Source organism: Podarcis liolepis (genome assembly GCF_965112155.1).
Source record: "Podarcis liolepis genome assembly, chromosome: 1".
NCBI lineage: Eukaryota > Metazoa > Chordata > Lepidosauria > Squamata > Lacertidae > Podarcis > Podarcis liolepis.
The window spans coordinates 138435456-138454300 of NC_139554.1; the positions used below are offsets into that span (position 1 = coordinate 138435456).

The 18845-nt window shown below is 44.7% G+C and overlaps 1 protein-coding gene across 1 annotated transcript; it reads left to right on the forward strand.

Moving 5' to 3' along the window:
- Positions 1-307: 307 nt before the first annotated feature.
- Positions 308-18205, forward strand: LOC310700019 (putative CENPB DNA-binding domain-containing protein 1; the record flags this gene model as incomplete). The annotated part of the gene is made up of 4 exons (XM_083488822.1): positions 308-534; positions 1022-1089; positions 1262-1684; positions 18084-18205. The coding sequence occupies exons 3-4, from the start codon at positions 1288-1290 to the stop codon at positions 18203-18205; spliced, it is 519 nt and encodes a 172-aa protein (XP_083344948.1). The 5' UTR covers positions 308-534; positions 1022-1089; positions 1262-1287.
- Between the last annotated feature and the right edge of the window lie 640 nt (positions 18206-18845).

An 18845-nucleotide genomic window follows, 5' to 3' on the forward strand; every position in this document is an offset into this window, starting at 1 on the left:
TCCATTTTTGTCTGAATTCTCTGACATCCCTAGCTGCAGAAAGAGGATATTGACTCCCACATCACCACTCTGATCCCTCCTCAGCCACGGTGCCTAAACTCTGCTCAAACAAAAATATAAAAGTTTCTCAGGTATTGAGTTGTCTTTTTCACATTGAAATCATTAGAATTTGGAGGTAAAATATGGAAGAGCGCTACCTCCCCCCACTTTGTCAAAATATATTTACAGTGGTGCCCCGCAAGACGAATGCCTCGCAAGACGAGAAACTCGCTAGACAAAAGGGTTTTGCGGTTTTTGAGCTGCTTCGCAAGACGATTTTCCCTATGGGCTTGCTTTGCAAGACGAAAACGTCTTGCAAGTTTGTTTCCTTTTTCTTAAAACCGTTAATACCCAGGGTGCATTGCTTGAAGAGGTGCAGTTGCGACTTGACTTCGAGGAGCAACTCATAGCACGCGGTGTGGTAGCCTTTTTTGAGGTTTTTGAAGACATTGCTGACTTTTGAAGCTTTTCCAAAACTTCTTTTGCAGCCATTTGGTAAGTTAAACTTTTAAAACTTTTTTGGGGTTTTTTGGATTTTGGGTTGGGGTGTTTGGAATTCAAGGACTTGGTGTTGGGGAGGGGTTTGCAAGAATCTGGAAGCTTGTGTGGTTTTTTTCTGCATTTTTATGATTTTTTGTGACCATTGGGCCACTCTGCTTTTTTTTTTAAAAAAAAAAAATCTGGGTTTGAATTTCTATGTGGTGGGTGGCTGGGGGAACAGCTGAGGAGGGGTTTGCAAGAATCTGGGAGCTTGTGTTTTGTTTTTGTTTTTTTGAATTTTTATGATTTTCTGTGACCATTGAGCCATGTTGTTGTTTTTTTAAAAAAAATTCTGGGTTTGAATTTCTGTGCGGTGGGTGGCTGGGGGAACAGTTGGGGAGGGGTTTGCAATTTCTGTGTGGTGGGTTGGTGGCTGGGGGAACAGTTGAGGTTTTTGAAGACTTTGGTGATTTTTGAAGCTTTTCTAAAACTTCTTTTGCAGCCATTTGAGGTTTTAGAAGACTTTGGTGATTTTTGAAGCTTTTCCAAAACTTCTTTTGCAGCCATTTGGTAAGTTAAACTTTTAAAACTTTTTTTGGGGTTTTTGGATTTTGGGTTGGGTGTTTGGAATTCAAGGACTTGGTTCTGGGTTTGAATTTCTGTGTGGTAGGTGGCTGGGTGCTTTTGAATTTTTTGGATGTGAAGCACTGATTCTTTTTTTTTCTTTTCTTTTTTTTTTGAGTTTGCAAAGGTAAGAGCTGTGCTGCCATGGGACCCAAGAAGACTGCTGCTGCTGCGGAGGCCGGCGAGAGGAAGAAGGAGAAGGTGACGCTGGAAATGAAGAAGGAGATCATCCGGAAGCACGATGGTGGAATGCGTGTGACAGACCTCGTCAGGGACTACGGGAGGAATCCATCGACCATCGGGACCATCCTGGAGATGAGGGAGAAGATCCTTGCGACTTATGCAGCCAAGGGAGTCACCAGGATCGTGAAGAACTGCCCAGCTGTTCTGGAGGAGGTCGAGAAGTTGCTGCTCATCTGGTTAGAAGAGAAGCAGCGTGCAGGGGACACAGTGACTGAGGCCGTCATTTGTGAGAAGGCCAAGGCCGGGAACAGCCAGGAACCTCAGGCGAGCCAGAAGTCTTCAAGGCAAGCAGAGGCTGGTTTGACCGGTTCAAGGCAAGATCTGGAATCCACAGCGTGGTCAGGCATGGAGAGGCTGCCAGTTCTGATGTTCCTGCAGCTGAAGACTTTGCAGCGGAGTTCCTGGAGGATGTGAAGACGGAGGGCTACGTTCCACAGCAGGTCTTCAACTGCAACGAGACCGGGCTGTTTTGGAAGAGGATGGCCAAAAGGACTTTCATCACACAGGAGGAGGCCAAGTTGCCTGGCCACAAGCCCATGAAGAACCATCTGAACCTGCTCTTCTGTGCCAACGCAAGCTTCGACCTGAAGATCAAACCACTCGGAGAACCCACGGGCCTTCAAGAAACACAAGGTCGACAAGGAGCAGCTGAGTGGCATGTGGCGATCCAACAGTATGGCTTGGGTCACACGTGTGCTGTTTCTGGACTGGGTCAATCTTGCTTTTGGCGCTGCTGTCAAACAGTACCTGCTGGACAACGACCTGCCGCTGAAGGCTTTGCTTCTGATGGACAATGCTCCTGCTCATCCTAAAGGCCTTGAGTTGGACTTGTTGGAGGAGTTCAGCTTCATCAGCATCATGTTCCACCACGCCACTGCTCCAGCCGATGGATCAGCAGCTCATCGCCAATTTCAAGAAACTCTACACCAAGGAGCTTTTCAGGCGATGCTTCAAGGTGACTGATTGCACCACCATCACCCTGCGGGAATTCTGGAAGGACCACTTCAACATCGTCACCTGCTTGAAGATGATCACCACGGCCTGGAACAGGATCAGCCAGAGAAATTTGAATTGCGCTTGGCGCAGCCTGTGGCCGGACTATGTGGCACCAAGTGACTCTGATGCACCAGAGTCAACAGTGGTGCAGGACATTGTTGCCTTGGGGAGGACCATGGGCCTGGAGGTCACAGAGGAGGACATCAGCGAGCTGGTGGAGGAGCACGACCACGAGCTGACCACCCAGGAGCTGGTCAAACTGCAGGCAGAGGCTGCGCAGGGAGCAGGCCTCGCTGGAAGAGGAGGAAGCAACTGAGGAACGGCTGTCCTCCAAAGAACTGAGGGACATTTGTCTGAAGTGGAAGGATGTGCAGGCTTTTGCACAGCGTCACCACCCTGACAAGCACGTGGCACATGACCTTGTGAACACTTTTGATACGAGGGTCATGTCGCCTTTCAGGGAGGTGCTGAAAAGGCGGATGAAGCAGCAGACCATGGACAGGTTCTTCAGCAAGAAGCAAAGAGTGGAAGAGGAACCTTCTTCGAGTTGTCCCCCAGAGTCTTAGAAAATGTACTGTACACTTTGTTGATATTTAAATGTTTTTCTGTCATGTTTAGAAACTTAATTTATTGTTCCTTCAATTTTTGAAACGCTCTTTACAGTATGTGTGACTTTAAAGAGCACTTAATAAACTCTTGTTGTACCAAATTTGGCTTTATTTGGACTTTTTTTGACCATAGGAACGCATTAATTGAATTTCAATGCATTCCTATGGGATTTCGTGCTTCGCAAGACGAAAAATTCGCTAGACGAAAAAACTCGCGGAACGAATTAATTTCATCTTGCGAGGCACCACTGTATGGGGGTTTCCAAGTCTGCTACCACAAAAACCTTGAAAACATAAACAATATATGACATTTATTTGCTGCACATTTTACACATTCCTTTGGTAGAACTCCATATTAACACAGTGCTTATAATCCTTTCCCAGACTGCTTAAGTCTTTCATAGACACGATCTCAGTAAAGCTTTAAAGGTAATATGAGGATTCTGCAGACGGAGGCTAGTGACTGGGGGGGGGGGGGCTCAGAGAGAGCAGCTTGCCTGGAGCCACGCATTATGTACCTGACATGAGACTTTAGAAAGCGGCTTCGGATACACAGTGCATGTGAAAAGCGAGGAGGAGAAAGAGACTGACCAGCCCCCTCGCCCAGCCATCCTTCCTGCCTTCCTCCAGGTCTTCAGGAGGGCTGGTGCTGCATCACAAAGCCTGGCTTGTGTGGCTCATGGCACAGAGAAAAGAAAGTGCATTTTGCCCCATGAGCCTACGCCCCCTCCCAGAATCCCCCAAGACCAGGAGAGAGTCCTGCCTTCCCCCTCCCCACGTGGCATGAAGTGAGACCCAGATCCGCAGGCCTCTTTGCACAAGCTGGGAGGGATGGGACCAGGCTTTGGGAGGGAGACCTATCTGCTTCATGCCCTTGTCTTTGACTATGAAAATCCTCTGTAGCAGCCAACCCAAGCAACTTCATCAGAAGGAGCAAAATATGTTTAAAGTTTGATTTTGATTAACAAACTGGGGGAGGGGTGTTAGGAGGCAGAAAAAACAATTGCTGTGGTTTGTCTCATGTTTTTAATTACTCTTATAGCTCATCACTAGGCAATGTTTATTAAAGTTACTGCAACCAAAACCAAAAAATCAAAACAGTTTGCACTTTACATTCAGGCTTTGCATTGGGGGCTGCACACCGAAATTAAGCTACTGGGTTTCCTGAGTTTTCTCTGTGCTTGCAGCTTTGTGTATGTCTTCAAACACCACTCAGGGTTACCTCATTGTGTGTAACTGCTTGCTCCTGAGACCTGCCTGTGACTACCAAAGCAGTTTCAAATTCAGTTGTTCTTGGCAAAAAGCATGGATCACTATACCACAGAAGTGTCAACATGGCTTTGGGTGTTTAATTATCAATAATTTTTTCTATAGGCCACCTTTTGAGTCATAGCTTGCTCACAGAATTGTAGAGCTGGAAGGGAACAAGGGGCATCTAGTCCAGCCCCTGCAAAGAATCTATACTATATGCAAACCCTGTTCTTGAAGGCAAAAATAGAAAAAGAAAATCTATGTATTGTTGATGCTGAATGCCTGAATGCTCCAGAGATACATTTGAATTTCCAAATGTTTTGTTTGTTTCTACCCCCACTTGCCCCATAACACACATATAGTAGTAGTTTTCTGAACAGCTTGAACATTATATTTAAAAAAGAATTCAGAGAAAAGGAAACTCAGTCTCATTTTGGAAAAGAAATAATAAGTATTCATGGAATAGTAAGGAACTGTACGGTTTATTTTCCTTCATGTGTGCTTAAAAATAAAGCCAGTGTGTAGTGTATTTTTGGTACATATATAAAAATACATACATCTGGTAGGGGTAGAGGAAATATAACGCAAAGTGTAGGTTAAATATGTTATGAGTAGCATTACAGCACTTCAAAAATATGATATTACTGGCAGTGGCAATATTTGTGCTGTGATCAGCTTTCTACACTATCTTTTTTCCTTTTTTGCTGCTGCTGCTGCTGGGTGTGTGTGTGTGTGTGTGTGTGTGTGTGTGTGAGAGAGAGAGAGAGAGAGAGAGAGAGAGAGAGAGAGAGAGAGAGAGAGAGTTTGGTCATCTTAAGGCACAATGCTTTGATTTGGCAGAAACTCTGGTTTTGCTGGGTGACACTCCAGGGATCTACTTCCTCTGCTGCTGGCTGCAGCGGTGGAACAGCTAAAATAGGGTTGAGAGGATGGCGGAGAGAGGAGCACACATTCCTATATGCCTGCAAACCAGTCATACCTTGAGGACACTCTACACTGGGCCCAGAGCTCGCATCTCCATAACATCTCCATGACACAGCAGAGGATAACAGCATTAATAATAATAATAATAATAATAATTTTATTGTATGCTTGGTATTATCTTCCTGAATTCACTCACAGATTTCTTTTTTCATTTCTTTTTCTTTTCTTTTTTAGGGGGGGTGTCTTTATTCTTTTATCTAAAAAGCATTTTTGTTTTGAGATTCCCAATATAGAAAATTTGCTTTAGGTCTAATCTAGTAATTTCACACTGCAGGATATTACATGTTGATCCCTCCATGGATTCTTTTTATCTAAACCCCTATGGGCAGTTTAGCAGCTTAATTGTGTGATTAAATGAATTTCTGCTGTAATTGATGCATTTTAGTGAATTCTGGCTGGTGTTCCAGCTGAAGATTTTGTAGTGATGGTAACTCTCTATGCTGGATGATTTGAAACTGTATTTTTATTGCTTCTTTTATTTGTTTGTATTTATTCCCTTCCTGCTCTGCCTTTCACGCTTCTAGTCCTCTCCACTCCTTTCAATTGCCTTCTGCCACCCTTCACTTCTAGTCCATCCTGCCCACCTGGTGGACAGACCTCGGAGCAGCCACTGCATCCGCCATTCACAGTCCCTGCTCCTTGGATTCTTCACAGGCACACAGTGAGGTTTGTGGACCACTGTTTAGGACCCGCAGTACTAAACAGTTATTGTGATGGAGGCCTTATCTGAGAAGCTACTTAAAGCACATTTCAAGGAATGCTTGCTCTGTCGGGCTATGTAGTGTGCAGAAAAGAAACTGCAGTCCCAGGTTGTAAGCACAGCTCCCAGCTCAGGTGAACTTTTTTACTCAACAAATAGGCATATGAGAATGGTCTGTTGGATGTTGGGTGCCACAGAAGCCCAGTCAGGCAGTCAAGCTCACCACACGAAACAGCCATTCAGCAGAGTTGTATTTACTAGGCCAACTCCAACATACGTCATTATATACACACACTTTACAGATGTTACGAGTAGTCTCCACTCTCTGTGTGTGCTCAGAGCAGGTTCTTTGCTTCAAAGTCCTTGCTGTGTTAAAGTCCATAGCCATGTGCTAAGATCAATTGCTTCAGTCCTGCAGTTCTTCACAAAGTCTTCAGTCCAGGAGTGCCATCTTGGCCCCGCGGCTGTTGGTGCCATACAGTGCACCTGACCCTGGCACCAAAATGTGTGGGTGCCCGGCCACTTCATGGGGAATTTTGTGGGTGCTCAGGCACCCAGGGCCCTAGGGAGCTGGCAGCACCTATGCTTCAGTCTTTTCAACAGTTCCAATTATTCTCCTTCAAACTGTTTCACTACTGTCCCACCACACCAAAGGCTGTAACCTGAGCCCTCCATATTTACGGTACATGCTAGTTCTTCCCGGTAACATTAATAAGACAGTCACAAGATGCATGCAGCTGTATTGTGGGGAATGAGTAATCTCTGCTGACTCATGAAGAATTAGCCAATTTTTTACTTTCCTTAAAATGGTCCCACCCCCTGGGCTCATGACTACATGTCTTTGGCTGAATGGGTGGGCAGGCGGTGATCCCATGGCAATATCCACCCTTGGCTGATCCTGGCATTATTCTGGCAAGTAAAATGCAACTGACTAAGTTAGGATGAATTCCTAACCACACTTGCCTAGGAGTAATTCAATAGGACTGACTTCTGAGTAGACATGGCTAGGATAGTACTGTTAGTTGGATTTTAATGTTGGATTTTAAAGTCTCTGTGCATGATTTGTTGAATTTGTTATTTCACTGAAGTAAAGGTTTTTTTGTTCCATTAATTATGATGGTTGAGGACTACATATTACATCAGCACCTCTCACCATTAAAAAAATTCTTCAAGGGTCAGACAATGAATTTCCTCTATCAGGCGACATAATGCTACTACTTATTTTAGGTAAGAAGATTGCAGTACCAAGGAAAAGAAATTCCTCCTCATTTCAAGCTGTCTAAAAGGACCAAAATTAGTGTGGAAACAATTAACCTGAAGTACTTATAAGACAAAATTTCATTATGGACTATTTGACAATGGAAGACGTATCTATTATTTTAATAGACTCTATTCAATAACTTTTCTCAATTTGTTGGCTCTTTCTCCAGTAGTTAATGATAAATACTGTTTTCTTTTAAAGATGACTCTACTTGGCATGAATATATCTTAACCATGGTACATCAAAGGAACTAGGTGGGTTAAACAAGACTGCCATGCAATCATTTACAAGTGAATTCCTGGACACATGTTAGTCTAATTGCCACTCTCCATTCTATTGAGGCTTCAATCTTTATTACCTCTTAACAGAACTGCTATCCCCCCCCCCACTCCTTTGTCTCTCACTCATCTCTGTTGGCACTATATTTCTGGCTGTGATTCAAGTCCAGCTATATGGGGAGGCAAAATCCATGCATTTGTAGCCTACAATGTCTGACTGCGTAAACAGAATGGATCCAATCAAGAAAACACTGGCTCCCTTTTGGCTTTGGCAGGTGCATGCTGAAATTCTGGATGTAATAAATTCTGGATGTAATAAAGGAAACCCCACTTCAAGTAGGGATGACCGCAAAGCAGCTGTTTCAGGCTGATGCTGAGGAGTGTCACCAGGGGACAACTCATTATCCGTTATTTGATGCTGATGATTTCACCGTCAGGCCGGGGAAGAAATGCTTGTGGGGTTCTTTCCTTAGGTGCTACAATACCTTTACCCGTCTTGGTACTTTTTACCTTGGGCGAAGGACAGGCACCTGTGATGGACAGCAGCGTCAGACTAGAGCCTGTGGATGCAGTTTCTCTGAAGGGCTGGAGCCTCTTGCTGAATGAAAGGAGCCGTTTCTGAGGGAATGAGTTAGATAGGGCTGGATTTAAGATGAGAGGCAGGGCTGGGTTGGAGAAGAGGGCTAGGGCTGGATTTGAGATGGGAGATAGGGAGAACTGGTTCTGAGTGAAGTGAGACTTCCACACTGAGGAGACTCTCCACAGCGAGAGCACAGCTTGGATAGGGAGGCCGGGTTGAGGGTCTGGGAAAGGAGTGTGGTGGGAGGGCTGTGACTGAACCAGGAGAGGTGGATCTTGTGGGAATCCAGGCTCCCTGGGTCAGTCTAGCCAGGAGGGAGAGGTCTTCTAGGTCCAGGGACAAGGGGTGAGGGGATCCCCGGGTCTGTTGCACCATTGGGAATCCCTCAGCTGTGGGATTGTTAAAAGAGCGGATAACTGACTGCCCCTCACTCACAAACCAAACAATTAAGCTGTGAAGGACAGAAATGGAGCCAAAGATTTTACTATCCTAGAAACCTGAATATCTACCACTTGAAGTGCAACACCCGACTTTTAGTAACTGAAGTTCAAGAAAGGATGTGCCTATAGTATTGCGTTTAAGCCCGAGACATCTTAAAGTTGGTTAGAGTAAGCAAGTTAACTTCTACCTGAAAGAACATATTTCCTGACCCACTTTGTTTCATAAACCTATTTTGTTCAATAAACTTCTCTGTTTGTTCAACAACTCCAGAGTGTCAGGATGCTATCAGCAGCTCCTGGCTACTTGTCCAGGAATGTAAAAAAACAAGGAAAAGTTTCATACCATCATTTTTAAACTACTTATTATTATTATTATTATTATTGTTATTTTATTTTATTTTCAATCTTTACAGAGAGAGGCTCTAGAACCCAGCCTCTTGGATAATGGTGCTATTTTCCAACTTTCCCCCTCATCTGCCTCTGAGCTGTGACCTCCCGCAAACCACTGTTGTAAATCTATACTGTCTCCGCCATTCCTCCTCTGCCCAGTCCCTGAGACAGACTCTAAATCATTACGTTTTCCCTCACACAAGTCCCCCCACTAGATAATCTGTGGTAAATTGTAGAAATTTGTGGAATTCGTGTGCCGTGAGGTGGGTGTACTCATAGCTGTCAACTTAGATTTGAAAATAAGGGGCCAGTAGCCTCGAAAATAAGGGATCAGCAGCCAAAATAAGCCAAAATAGACAACCAGCAGCCAAACGAAGCCTCAAGCGGTGGTTCCCATGTTGTGACCAACGTGAAGTGGGACTGCCCAGCTCCCCTCATTCCCCGCAAGCCTTCCTTTCGCCGTGCCCTCCGCCTCTCGCTTCCTCTGCGCTCGCTCATCTCTCCCCGCCACACTTCCTAGGGAGGGAGAGAGGAAGGGGACGGTCTCTCCAGCTCCGCCGTGAGCCAGCCGAGGGCAGCTGCAGCCCCGCCGGGAGAGGCGAGGCAAGAGGGCAGGGAGGACATCGGGCGGCTGCTGCTAACCCCCTCCCTCCCCAGCGGGGTGGAGACTGCTGCTCCTCCCGCCTCAGTTGCCTTTCGCCCGCCCTGCAACCACGACGCGCGGCCTGTTGGGTTTTTCTTGGAAAGTGACAGCGCCCTGGGCACGCAGAGGCGGCGGGAAAGGCTTGTGCGGCTGGGTTAGACGGGAGGGAGGAGAAGGGAGCGGGGGGCGGAGATTGCAAAAAAACCAAACCCCGCGCACTCAGGGCGGGTTCAGTTTGTTCCTGTCGGAGAGGAGGGGGGATTCTCGCTGAGCTGCTGCCGTTCCCTGACGCGAAGGGACTCGGGGATCCTGGAAACCGGCGGAGTGATATGTTTGGGCCGGGGGGGGTGGCACTTTTGCTGCCGCCGCCACCTCTGTTGCCGCTGGAGAAAGGAGGCGACGAAGAGGAAGAGGAGGAAGACAAGGGGGCTTGGGCCAAGGGGAGCCGTTGCCCGGCGGGCCCGGGCTTGGGGGGGAGACGGATGCTGCGGAGCAGCCTGCAGCTGTGGGGTGTAGTTGTTGCTGCCACCGGCAGCGGCAAGGAGAAGGGTCGGAGAGGCTGAGCCGGACTCAGGGAGGGAGGGAGAGGAGCTGCTTCCTTTGAAACCCGGGAAATTTACGGGACAGCAGTGGGACATGGCGCTGGGATAAGGGAGTTTCCCGCCAAATAAGGGACAGTTGACAGCTATGGGTGCACTACGTTTAATAGTGGGCAGTTAGAGGAGTGGATCCGCCACGTTATTAATTGGTGGTATTAAGTGGTGGGCCCTCTACAGCACCATTTACTGCTCTGTCTCAAGGCACAACCCAGGTTTTTATCAGTTTGTAAAATGTCAACAAATACGCTAGGAATCAGTCAGGACAGATATGGGTGAAGGGCAGAACTTTCTGTCAGCCCTAGGCTGTTGGAGGCAGGACTCCGAGGTGACCCAGAAAATTAGAATGTTGGGAAGAAGCTTAGAAAAGAACTTTTCTCCCCGGCATGCTGGTTTTTGACCTAGAGGGAAGTGGTGTTAACAAGATGGAGCATTCAGTCATGAGATTCTGCCTGCAGTCTGAGGCCAGGAGCCCAGAAACAGGCCCAGCAGCCCAGTGAGAACTAGCCTCAAGTTGTCGGCATTGCAAGAACATGCTATCAAGTAGTAAAAGCCTCCTGCAGAACACGGTTTGTTACCGGAAACTGGGCCCTCCTTTTCCCCCAGCCTGTGCTTATGATAAGAGACTCATGCTTCCTAGCTTGTGCAGTGATAAAACTTCTATTCTTTATTGCCTCCTCACCCCTTTTTGGTCCTCAACCTTCATTAAAACAAACAGTTGACTTGGCTCTTTATAAATTAGCAAATGGCCGCTGCTTATATTTGCTACATCAACTTTCTGATAAAGACTGAAAACTTAGAAGTCAAAATTGTTTCACAGCAGGCAAAGACTTTTTTTTTTTTAAAAAAAATCTGCATTGATCCCAACAGCAGCTGCAAGCACTTGAAGCCTTCTCCCAGAATGCTTTAAGGTTATACCCTTCCTCCTGGAGAAGAGGGCCCTGGGATGCAGATACAATCAGAGCTTGCATGCCCAGGAAGAAAGGGCAGGAAAGATTGTTCTCTGTCTCAGTATCCAGGGTACATATCAAAACAGAAGTGAGCATTTTTGCAAAAGTGCATTGTATCATTTGGCATAAGGAACTGGGCGCAGCAGGGCGAGGGAGGGAACAAACCTTTTTTGTTTAGTCAGAACAAAAAGCAGAGCGATGGTCACCGTGAGCAAGAAGATCTTTGCCATTGGAGAGGCCTTTGATGCAGCATGTAATTAAAGGGGTGATTGCAGACGGATGGCGCATTGACAGCACCTGTGACTGCGGGAAGCTTGGCACTCGCTGCAAAATGGAAATACTGGTATGCAATTAACTAGCATTTAGCATGCATTCAATCCTGGTTTGTTTCTCAGCTAATTTCCTCCTCCATTGTATGAGAGGCTATGGACGCTGCAGAAAGTGTGGTTCAAGTACCTGCAGCTGTTGAGGTAAATGAGCATTCAAGTCAGAGTGGGGCTCCCCGTTCTTTTCCTTCTTGTGCAGGAAGGGAGCTGGCACAAGCAGAATGAACACCAGGAAAACACCTCGGTTTAAGTTTGATGTATGTGACACATGCAAAAGGTATATTAAAGGGACTGTAAAGTCCCCTATACATTAATTGTGGAAATCACAAGGCAATGTCTAAGGTTTTTGTGTAAGAATTTAGAGATGTAGGAAGAATTTCCTGGTTCAACTGGCACTGCACACATTTATAGCCCAATCCTTTGTTTATTGAGGACTCCTCTGCTTGACCTGCTTATTCAGCATTCATCCATATTTGCTTGCAGGAAGTTTACGCGGTAGCTTACATTCAGTCTTTATTGAAAACTCATTCTGATTTATTTCTGGGCCATTTTTATGATAATTAGCATTCATCTTAATTTAGTTGTGTGGTGTTTCCACAAAATCAATTTGTTCATCTCCCACTTATCACTGCATATCCTCATCACTTTTCAGACAAACAAAAAGTGTTGTTTTTTAAGTGGGTTTGTTGTAATAGGGCAAAAGAGCTTTAATCTACTTGAATCCGCTTTAATTGTGCAGGCCTAAATTTCTGGTGTGCACTTCAATAATTCCTCCTGCAAAACATTGACAAGTCTGGAGGCAGCTTCCACTCTGAAGGAATCATTGCACATGAAGCTTTGTGTGTGCAAAAAAGCAGAACAGAAAATGTAACATACCAGGGAGAAGGGTTCTAGTTCATCCCTCACCTGCAAGTTTCCTATGGAAGAATATTTATTTGTATGGTGCAGGACGCAGTCTGAAATGCTATAGCCCAGATGTAAGTTTATTGCCACAGTGTGAATAAGGCGTCAGTTGACCAGGGCCTGCTCTCAAGTCCTTATAGGATTCCAGTAATAACAGGTAGCAGTTACACAGGCAATGCTCTTGGCCTATTTGTGCCACTCCTTATCAGTGCAGGAGGAGTAAGGGCCAATAAAGGGATGAAAGGTGGTGGGGAAGGAAGCAGAATTGGAATAAATATGCATGGTCCCACTGACAGATACTGAATAGCATTATATTGCCATTCCTCATATTCCAAAAACACTTTGCTAAGGGAAACCTCTGCCAGAAGTTCTGCTAGATGTGGCTGATCTTTCCGTGTCCCGTTGTTCTGTACTGTGGCCTCTACACATTTTTGCAGCACAAGTAACAATACAACACCTGTTTGTTGGTGTAATGCGACCTTCTGTGTGAAAAACCTGGCACTGTATCAGTCAGCGACGGTCCTCCCACATCTTTGCAAGTCTTCAAAGGAGACTTTCTCCCTGAGCCCTGACATACCGTACTTTTTGCTCTTTAAGACTCACTTTTCCCCTCCTAAAAAGTAAGGGGAAATGTGTGTGCGTCTTATGGGGCGAATGCAGGTTGCGCAGCTATCCCAGAAGCCAGAACAGCAAGAGGGATTGCTGCTTTCACTGCACAGTGATCCCTCTTGCTGTTCTGGCTTCTGAGATTCAGAATATTTTTTTTCTTGTATTTCTCCTCCAAAAACTAGGTGCATCTTGTGGTCTGGTGCGTCTTATAGAGTGAAAAATACGGTAACACAGGGTTATTGTGAGGGTGTCCTGGGGTAAAACCTTCCCCCACAAATCTTTTGCCATCATAAGAGCAACTCGGGGAGGCATTCCTGCATCACATGACAAGGCAGGCTGAGAACTGCCCCCCCCCCCATGTCCAGAGGAAGACAGTAGGCCAACTGAGGCTTAGGAACAAACAAAAGGAAGCGGCATTATGACTGTCATCTGCTGTCACTGAAAAGCTGTGAATTGCTGTTCTCTTTACTTGAAAGAGTTCCTGTCACATTCATCATATTCAGTAGCAAGTGATTGCAGTATTGCTGAGGTAAATCAAGCAGGAGAAGGCTGATTACTGCCAAGGAGAAGGCAGGAAATTCTTCAGAAAGAGCTGTGGTGGGAAGGAAATAGATTAAGACTACATGACAGTTAAATGGAGGGTTTTTACTAGCCTATACGAATTTTCTGAATGTCTCCCTGGCTATTGAAGGTAGAGCAGAGAGCGAGTCTTCAAGAAAAGCCCAAGAAATCACCGTTTTATTATTCTCTTTAGAAGGAGCCAATATTTCCCAGCAACCTATGAGGTGGAAAAATGCAAATCAGTTGTTGGTTAAAACATATGTAATGCTGCTATATCTCATGACATTTCATATTTTTATGGCCTTTTCCAGGAAATCATTCCATCCAATGCATAATCTCTGATTCCTAGAAAGTTACCATCTGTAACATAAATGAACTTGGAGATGCTCAGATGCAACACCAAAAATCCAAACCAGACACTGATTTCATACTTTAACATGTTAATCAATTTCAGAATTCTTTGGGATTTCACCTTACCACCCAAACACAATGCAAATGTACTTAGAAGTAAGTCCCACTCTATTCAATGGGATATATCTAAGGAAGCCTTCAGAAGAACGCAGTCCAAGGGTACAACCTTTACAAATATTCAGCATTTAGAATATGTGGGTACAAAAGTGTCTCCAAAGTAGAAGACAAATCTTTGACACACAGGCATTCATTGGGGTCATTATCTACGGAACTGGGCAGATGTCATCAGTCGGGAATGTCATTCCTCCTTTCAGTATCAGTGAGGGATGTTCTTCTACGCTGCTGTGTTGCCATTGAACTGACTGTAGTGGAAGAGGCTTTTAGAGTCGAGTTTTCCAGAGTATTTGAGAGCTTCGGTGAAGAGCTTTGCCACCTGAAACCAGAAAAATCAAGGCGCTGCTTACATGTTTACAAACTATTTTTAAAGGATTAATTTAACAAAGCAGGCTGCTGAGAATTAGGCTACATCTAGGCCTCATCTACAGGTTCTTTTATGCATGTGGGGAAACTTTTATGCAGTTTCTGGGGAATCTCAGCCAGATGGGTGGGGTATAAATAAATTATTATTATTATTATTATTATTATTATTATTATTATTATCATCATCATTATTATTATTATTGATCTATCCATTTTAAAAACATCATCTTAATAGCTTTTTTATTGCTGATTCAAAAACACACTTCTTATAGAGATTTATAGCCCAATCACCAAGGTTGAACCGGGGGGCGGGGGACTTATTTCGCTGTACTGATTTGCAGGTAACACATGTTAAGGGCTCTGCACGAAAATGTATAAATTATTGTTAGAATGGCATACCAAAGACGAAGAGGTTAAAACAGTTGTGATTAAATGGGTACAAGATATTGGTTATAATATACAGTTAGAGGCATGGGAAAAGTTATGGCAGGAAGGAATCAACCTTACTGCCTGCACCGCATGAAAAGGGAATATAATGTAAATGATATACGGGTGGTATTTAACGCCAACAAAATTGGCCAAAACGTACAAATTTTATATATGTTGGAAATGTAAACAAAAGAAAGGAAATTTTTATCATATGTGGTGGACTTGTAGTAAAGTAAAAGCTTACTTGTGAGAGTCAGTGTGGTGTAGTGGTTAAGAGCGGTGGACTCGTAATCTGGGGAACCGGGTTCGCTTCCCCGCTCCTCCACCTGCAGCTGCTGGGTGACCTTGGGCCAGTCACACTTCTCTGAAGTCTCTCAGCCTCACTCACCTCACAGAGGGTTTGTTGTGGGGGAGGAAGGGAAAGGAGAATGTTAGCCGCTTTGAGACTCCTTAAGGGGAGTGAAAGGCGGGATATCAAATCCAAACTCTTCTTCTTCTTCTTAATGAGATATGATTTATAATGAGTTAAAGAAAATATACAAAAGTATGTTTTTTTAAAAAAACCCAGAAGCATTTTTACTGGGGATAATACGTGAAGAAATTCCAAAAAAAAAGACCAAAGATTGTTCAGGTATGCAGCAACTGCAGCAAAAATTTTACTAGCTCAAAAATGGAAGCAACAGGACTTACCAAAGATACAACAGTGGCAAATGAAAATGACTGAGTACGCAGAATTGGCAAAGCTGACAGTGAAACTTCAAAACCAGCATGATCAAATGTTCCAAAAAGACAGGAGTAAATTTATACAATACTTGGAAGGACAATTGCAAGCAATTAACAACACTGGCAGGACTTAATTAAGAAGATCCGTAATGATGACGATATATACCTTTTTATATATTGGTTAAAAATTTTAATAAATGAAGGGACATAAATGTAAAGAAGAAGTAGTACAAATGCTATGATATATAAAAAAGAATTAAGGTAACCATGAGATAGGAGGGAGGGAGGGCAACAGTCTATTTGAAAAATAATATGGAAAATATGGATGTATTTTAATAGTATAAAATGGAAATTTAATAAATATTATATCGGGGGAAAGGGCTCAGCTCAGGTTAAATCAAGTCCATACAACAACAAGACAAATTCCTGCTTCTCAAAAGGTTCAGTTGGGCAAATAAGGGAGAGTACACATAGGGCAGCAAATGGAACTATACAATACAAACCACGTATATTTATATATTTTGGGTATTTATATCCTGCATTCTAACCCCTCAAAAGTACTGTATTTGCCAATTCCTCACTCTTGTCGTATTTAATCATATTTTAGTTCACATGTGATAAAAATGGTGAAAATACAGTAGTGGGGGTGCTGTTCTCCAAATTCTTTATTTTCCTGCTGCCTTTTGAAGGTAATGAGAGAATGGCAGCTTAGAGCATCAGTGGCAAATTGATGGTCCACAGGCGAAACCCAGATCCCAAATGCAGGGAGGGTGTTAAATGGTTTGCCCAGTTTTTGTAAGAGATTTCTTGTGTCCTGGTGCTTTACTCTCAATGTATAAATGCATTGCTTCAATCTATAAATATGCAATATTCCTTCTTTTGAATTTTGCCCTTAATGTGTATTTCTATGTAAAGTTGGGCTTTTACAGCAAGATCAGAGGCGGGGAACTAAAAGCTCTCCAGTTGTTTCAGGACTGGATGTCCTGTCAGGGTGTCCAATGGTCAGGGATGATGGGAGCTCCCCAGCTCTGGGCTAGATGGGGACGACTTCTGTTGTGGAAACCAGCCACTCATGAGGGACAGGCTTGCATGATGGGGGAGCTCCCAAAATACCTCCATTCACTGCTGCTTGGCTCAAAGAATCATCCTTACCAGCAGGGCTGGTAATGGGTATGAAAGGCACAGGTCACTTTTGGTGCTCTCAGCATCTTATTTACTAATCTTAAATTTGGTTCTAAAAATTGTTTTAAAAAATTTGGTTTTAAAAAAATTGTCTGAGGGACACTTGAGTTCCAGTGCCCAGCTGAAGGCGGAATAAAAAGGTGGCGAGCCTCAACTTTGGGGGCAGCATATGTGACAGAGAAATAGCAAGTTGCTGCTGCCATAGGAATATCACATAGTCATTGAGCGGGAGGTTTTAGAAAATGGGACACGGGTGGCGCTGTGGGTTAAACCACAGAGCCTAGGACTTGCCAATCAGAAGGTCGGCAGTTCGAATCTCCGTGACGGGGTGAGCTCCCATTGCTCGCTCCCTGCTCCTGCCAACCTAAGCAGCTTGAAAGCACATCAAAGTGCAAGTAGATAAATAGGTACCGCTCTGGCGGGAAGGTAAACGGCGTTTCCGTGCGCTGCTCTGGTTCGCCAAAAGCGGCTTAGTCATGCTGGCCACATGACCCGGAAGCTGTCTGCGGACAAATGCCGGCTCCCTCGGCCCATAAAGCAAGATAAGCGCCGCAACCCCAGAGTCGTCCGCAACTGGACCTAATGGTCAGGGGTCCCTTTACCTTTAGAAAATGGGGGGGCAGTGGACAACCCCCCCTTTGACCACTTCATATTAAAGGAAGAAAAAATCTGAATAGCGAGCAAGGAGAGGCTGATGGCCACAGAGGACAAATAAAGGAAGAGGGTGATGAGAGGAAGGAGGACGAAGCCCCCCCCCCCCAGCTCCTTTCCTACCACTTATCAGCAGTGGCCTGGATCCATGCAATCCAGCTGCGAAGTGGGGACCTGACACCTGCATGATTTCCATTGCACAATCTCCCCCCTCAACACACAAATATTTATTCCTTGAGGGCCAAGAGACACTCAACTGCCTTGCACCAATTTTGGCATATTTGCTGAAATATACTCAGAGTCGAGAGTGGATTTCATGCTCTTTATTCAGCTCATAGTGGTGAGGACGGAATGGAAGCCCCCTCAAAGTATCTGCTTTATATACATTCTTTACACAATGGGCTGCACGTTATTGGCTAATTCCGGAATTAGGCCAATCAGGTTGTGGATTCACTTCCATCCGGAGCTGGATTAGGTGGCTCCTGCAGACAAATCATACTGCTGCATTGTTCTAGGACCAATCAGACTGCTGCATTCTGAATCCTATTGTTCTGGGACCAATCAGACTGCTGCAGTTTGGATCCTATTGTTCTAGGACCAATCAGACTGCTGCAGTTTGGATCCTATTCAACTCAGTACATAACATTTGCGCTTATTGAACTGTGATGCCCACCGGGTGGGGGGGCATGAGGACCCTCTCCCTAAACAGGCTTGCCAGTTTCCCCCCTCTTAATTAAATTTAAAGATTTTCTTTGTGGACAATCCCCCGTCCACCCCTTCATATTGAAGGAAGGAAAGAAAATCGGAATAGCGAGCAAGGAGAGGCGGATGGCCACAGAGGACAAAGAGGGGAAGAGGAAGGTGTGAGGGAAGAGGTTTCTTGGTTTACAAAAGTGTCTCTCTTTTCTCAGGTTTTAAAGTCTTCTCTATATATCAGTTACATATGATGTGAAACATTGGTTTTGTATACAGAATAGGGTTGGGAAAGAAGAAAGGGGTGCAGAGTGGTAAACTTATTTTATTATACTTAGTGTATATGTGGGTGTTATAGGAATTCTAAGGTCTTATAAAATAAATGTTGATTATTGCACAAGGTAAACACACATACATAAGTGTATAAACCACGTGTCTAAAATAGTACAGGAGAGCAATCCCAAAGCCATCTTGGCTCACCTAAAGACTCAATCTTTCCTCTGCTTCCTTAATCCCCCTTGCCTGAGAACAGATAGGCAGATAGCAACCAGGGGAAGTTCCTGAAGGGATTCCTCTCCTATATCTGTGAAACTCCTTTGTATTAATTGTCATTGTTTGCCCAGCTGCTCTGCATTGAGGGATGTCCAGTGGGCATCCTGGTTGTCTTTATCAAATGCTGATTTGTGTAAACTGTCTGGAACTACGCAAAACTTGATAAATCCTCAGGAATATCACACCTTGGCCTGCCTGAGCCACAGTAACCCCACCTTGTGTGTGATGTGATTTCTGACTGCAGAAGGGTTGTCCTTCTCCA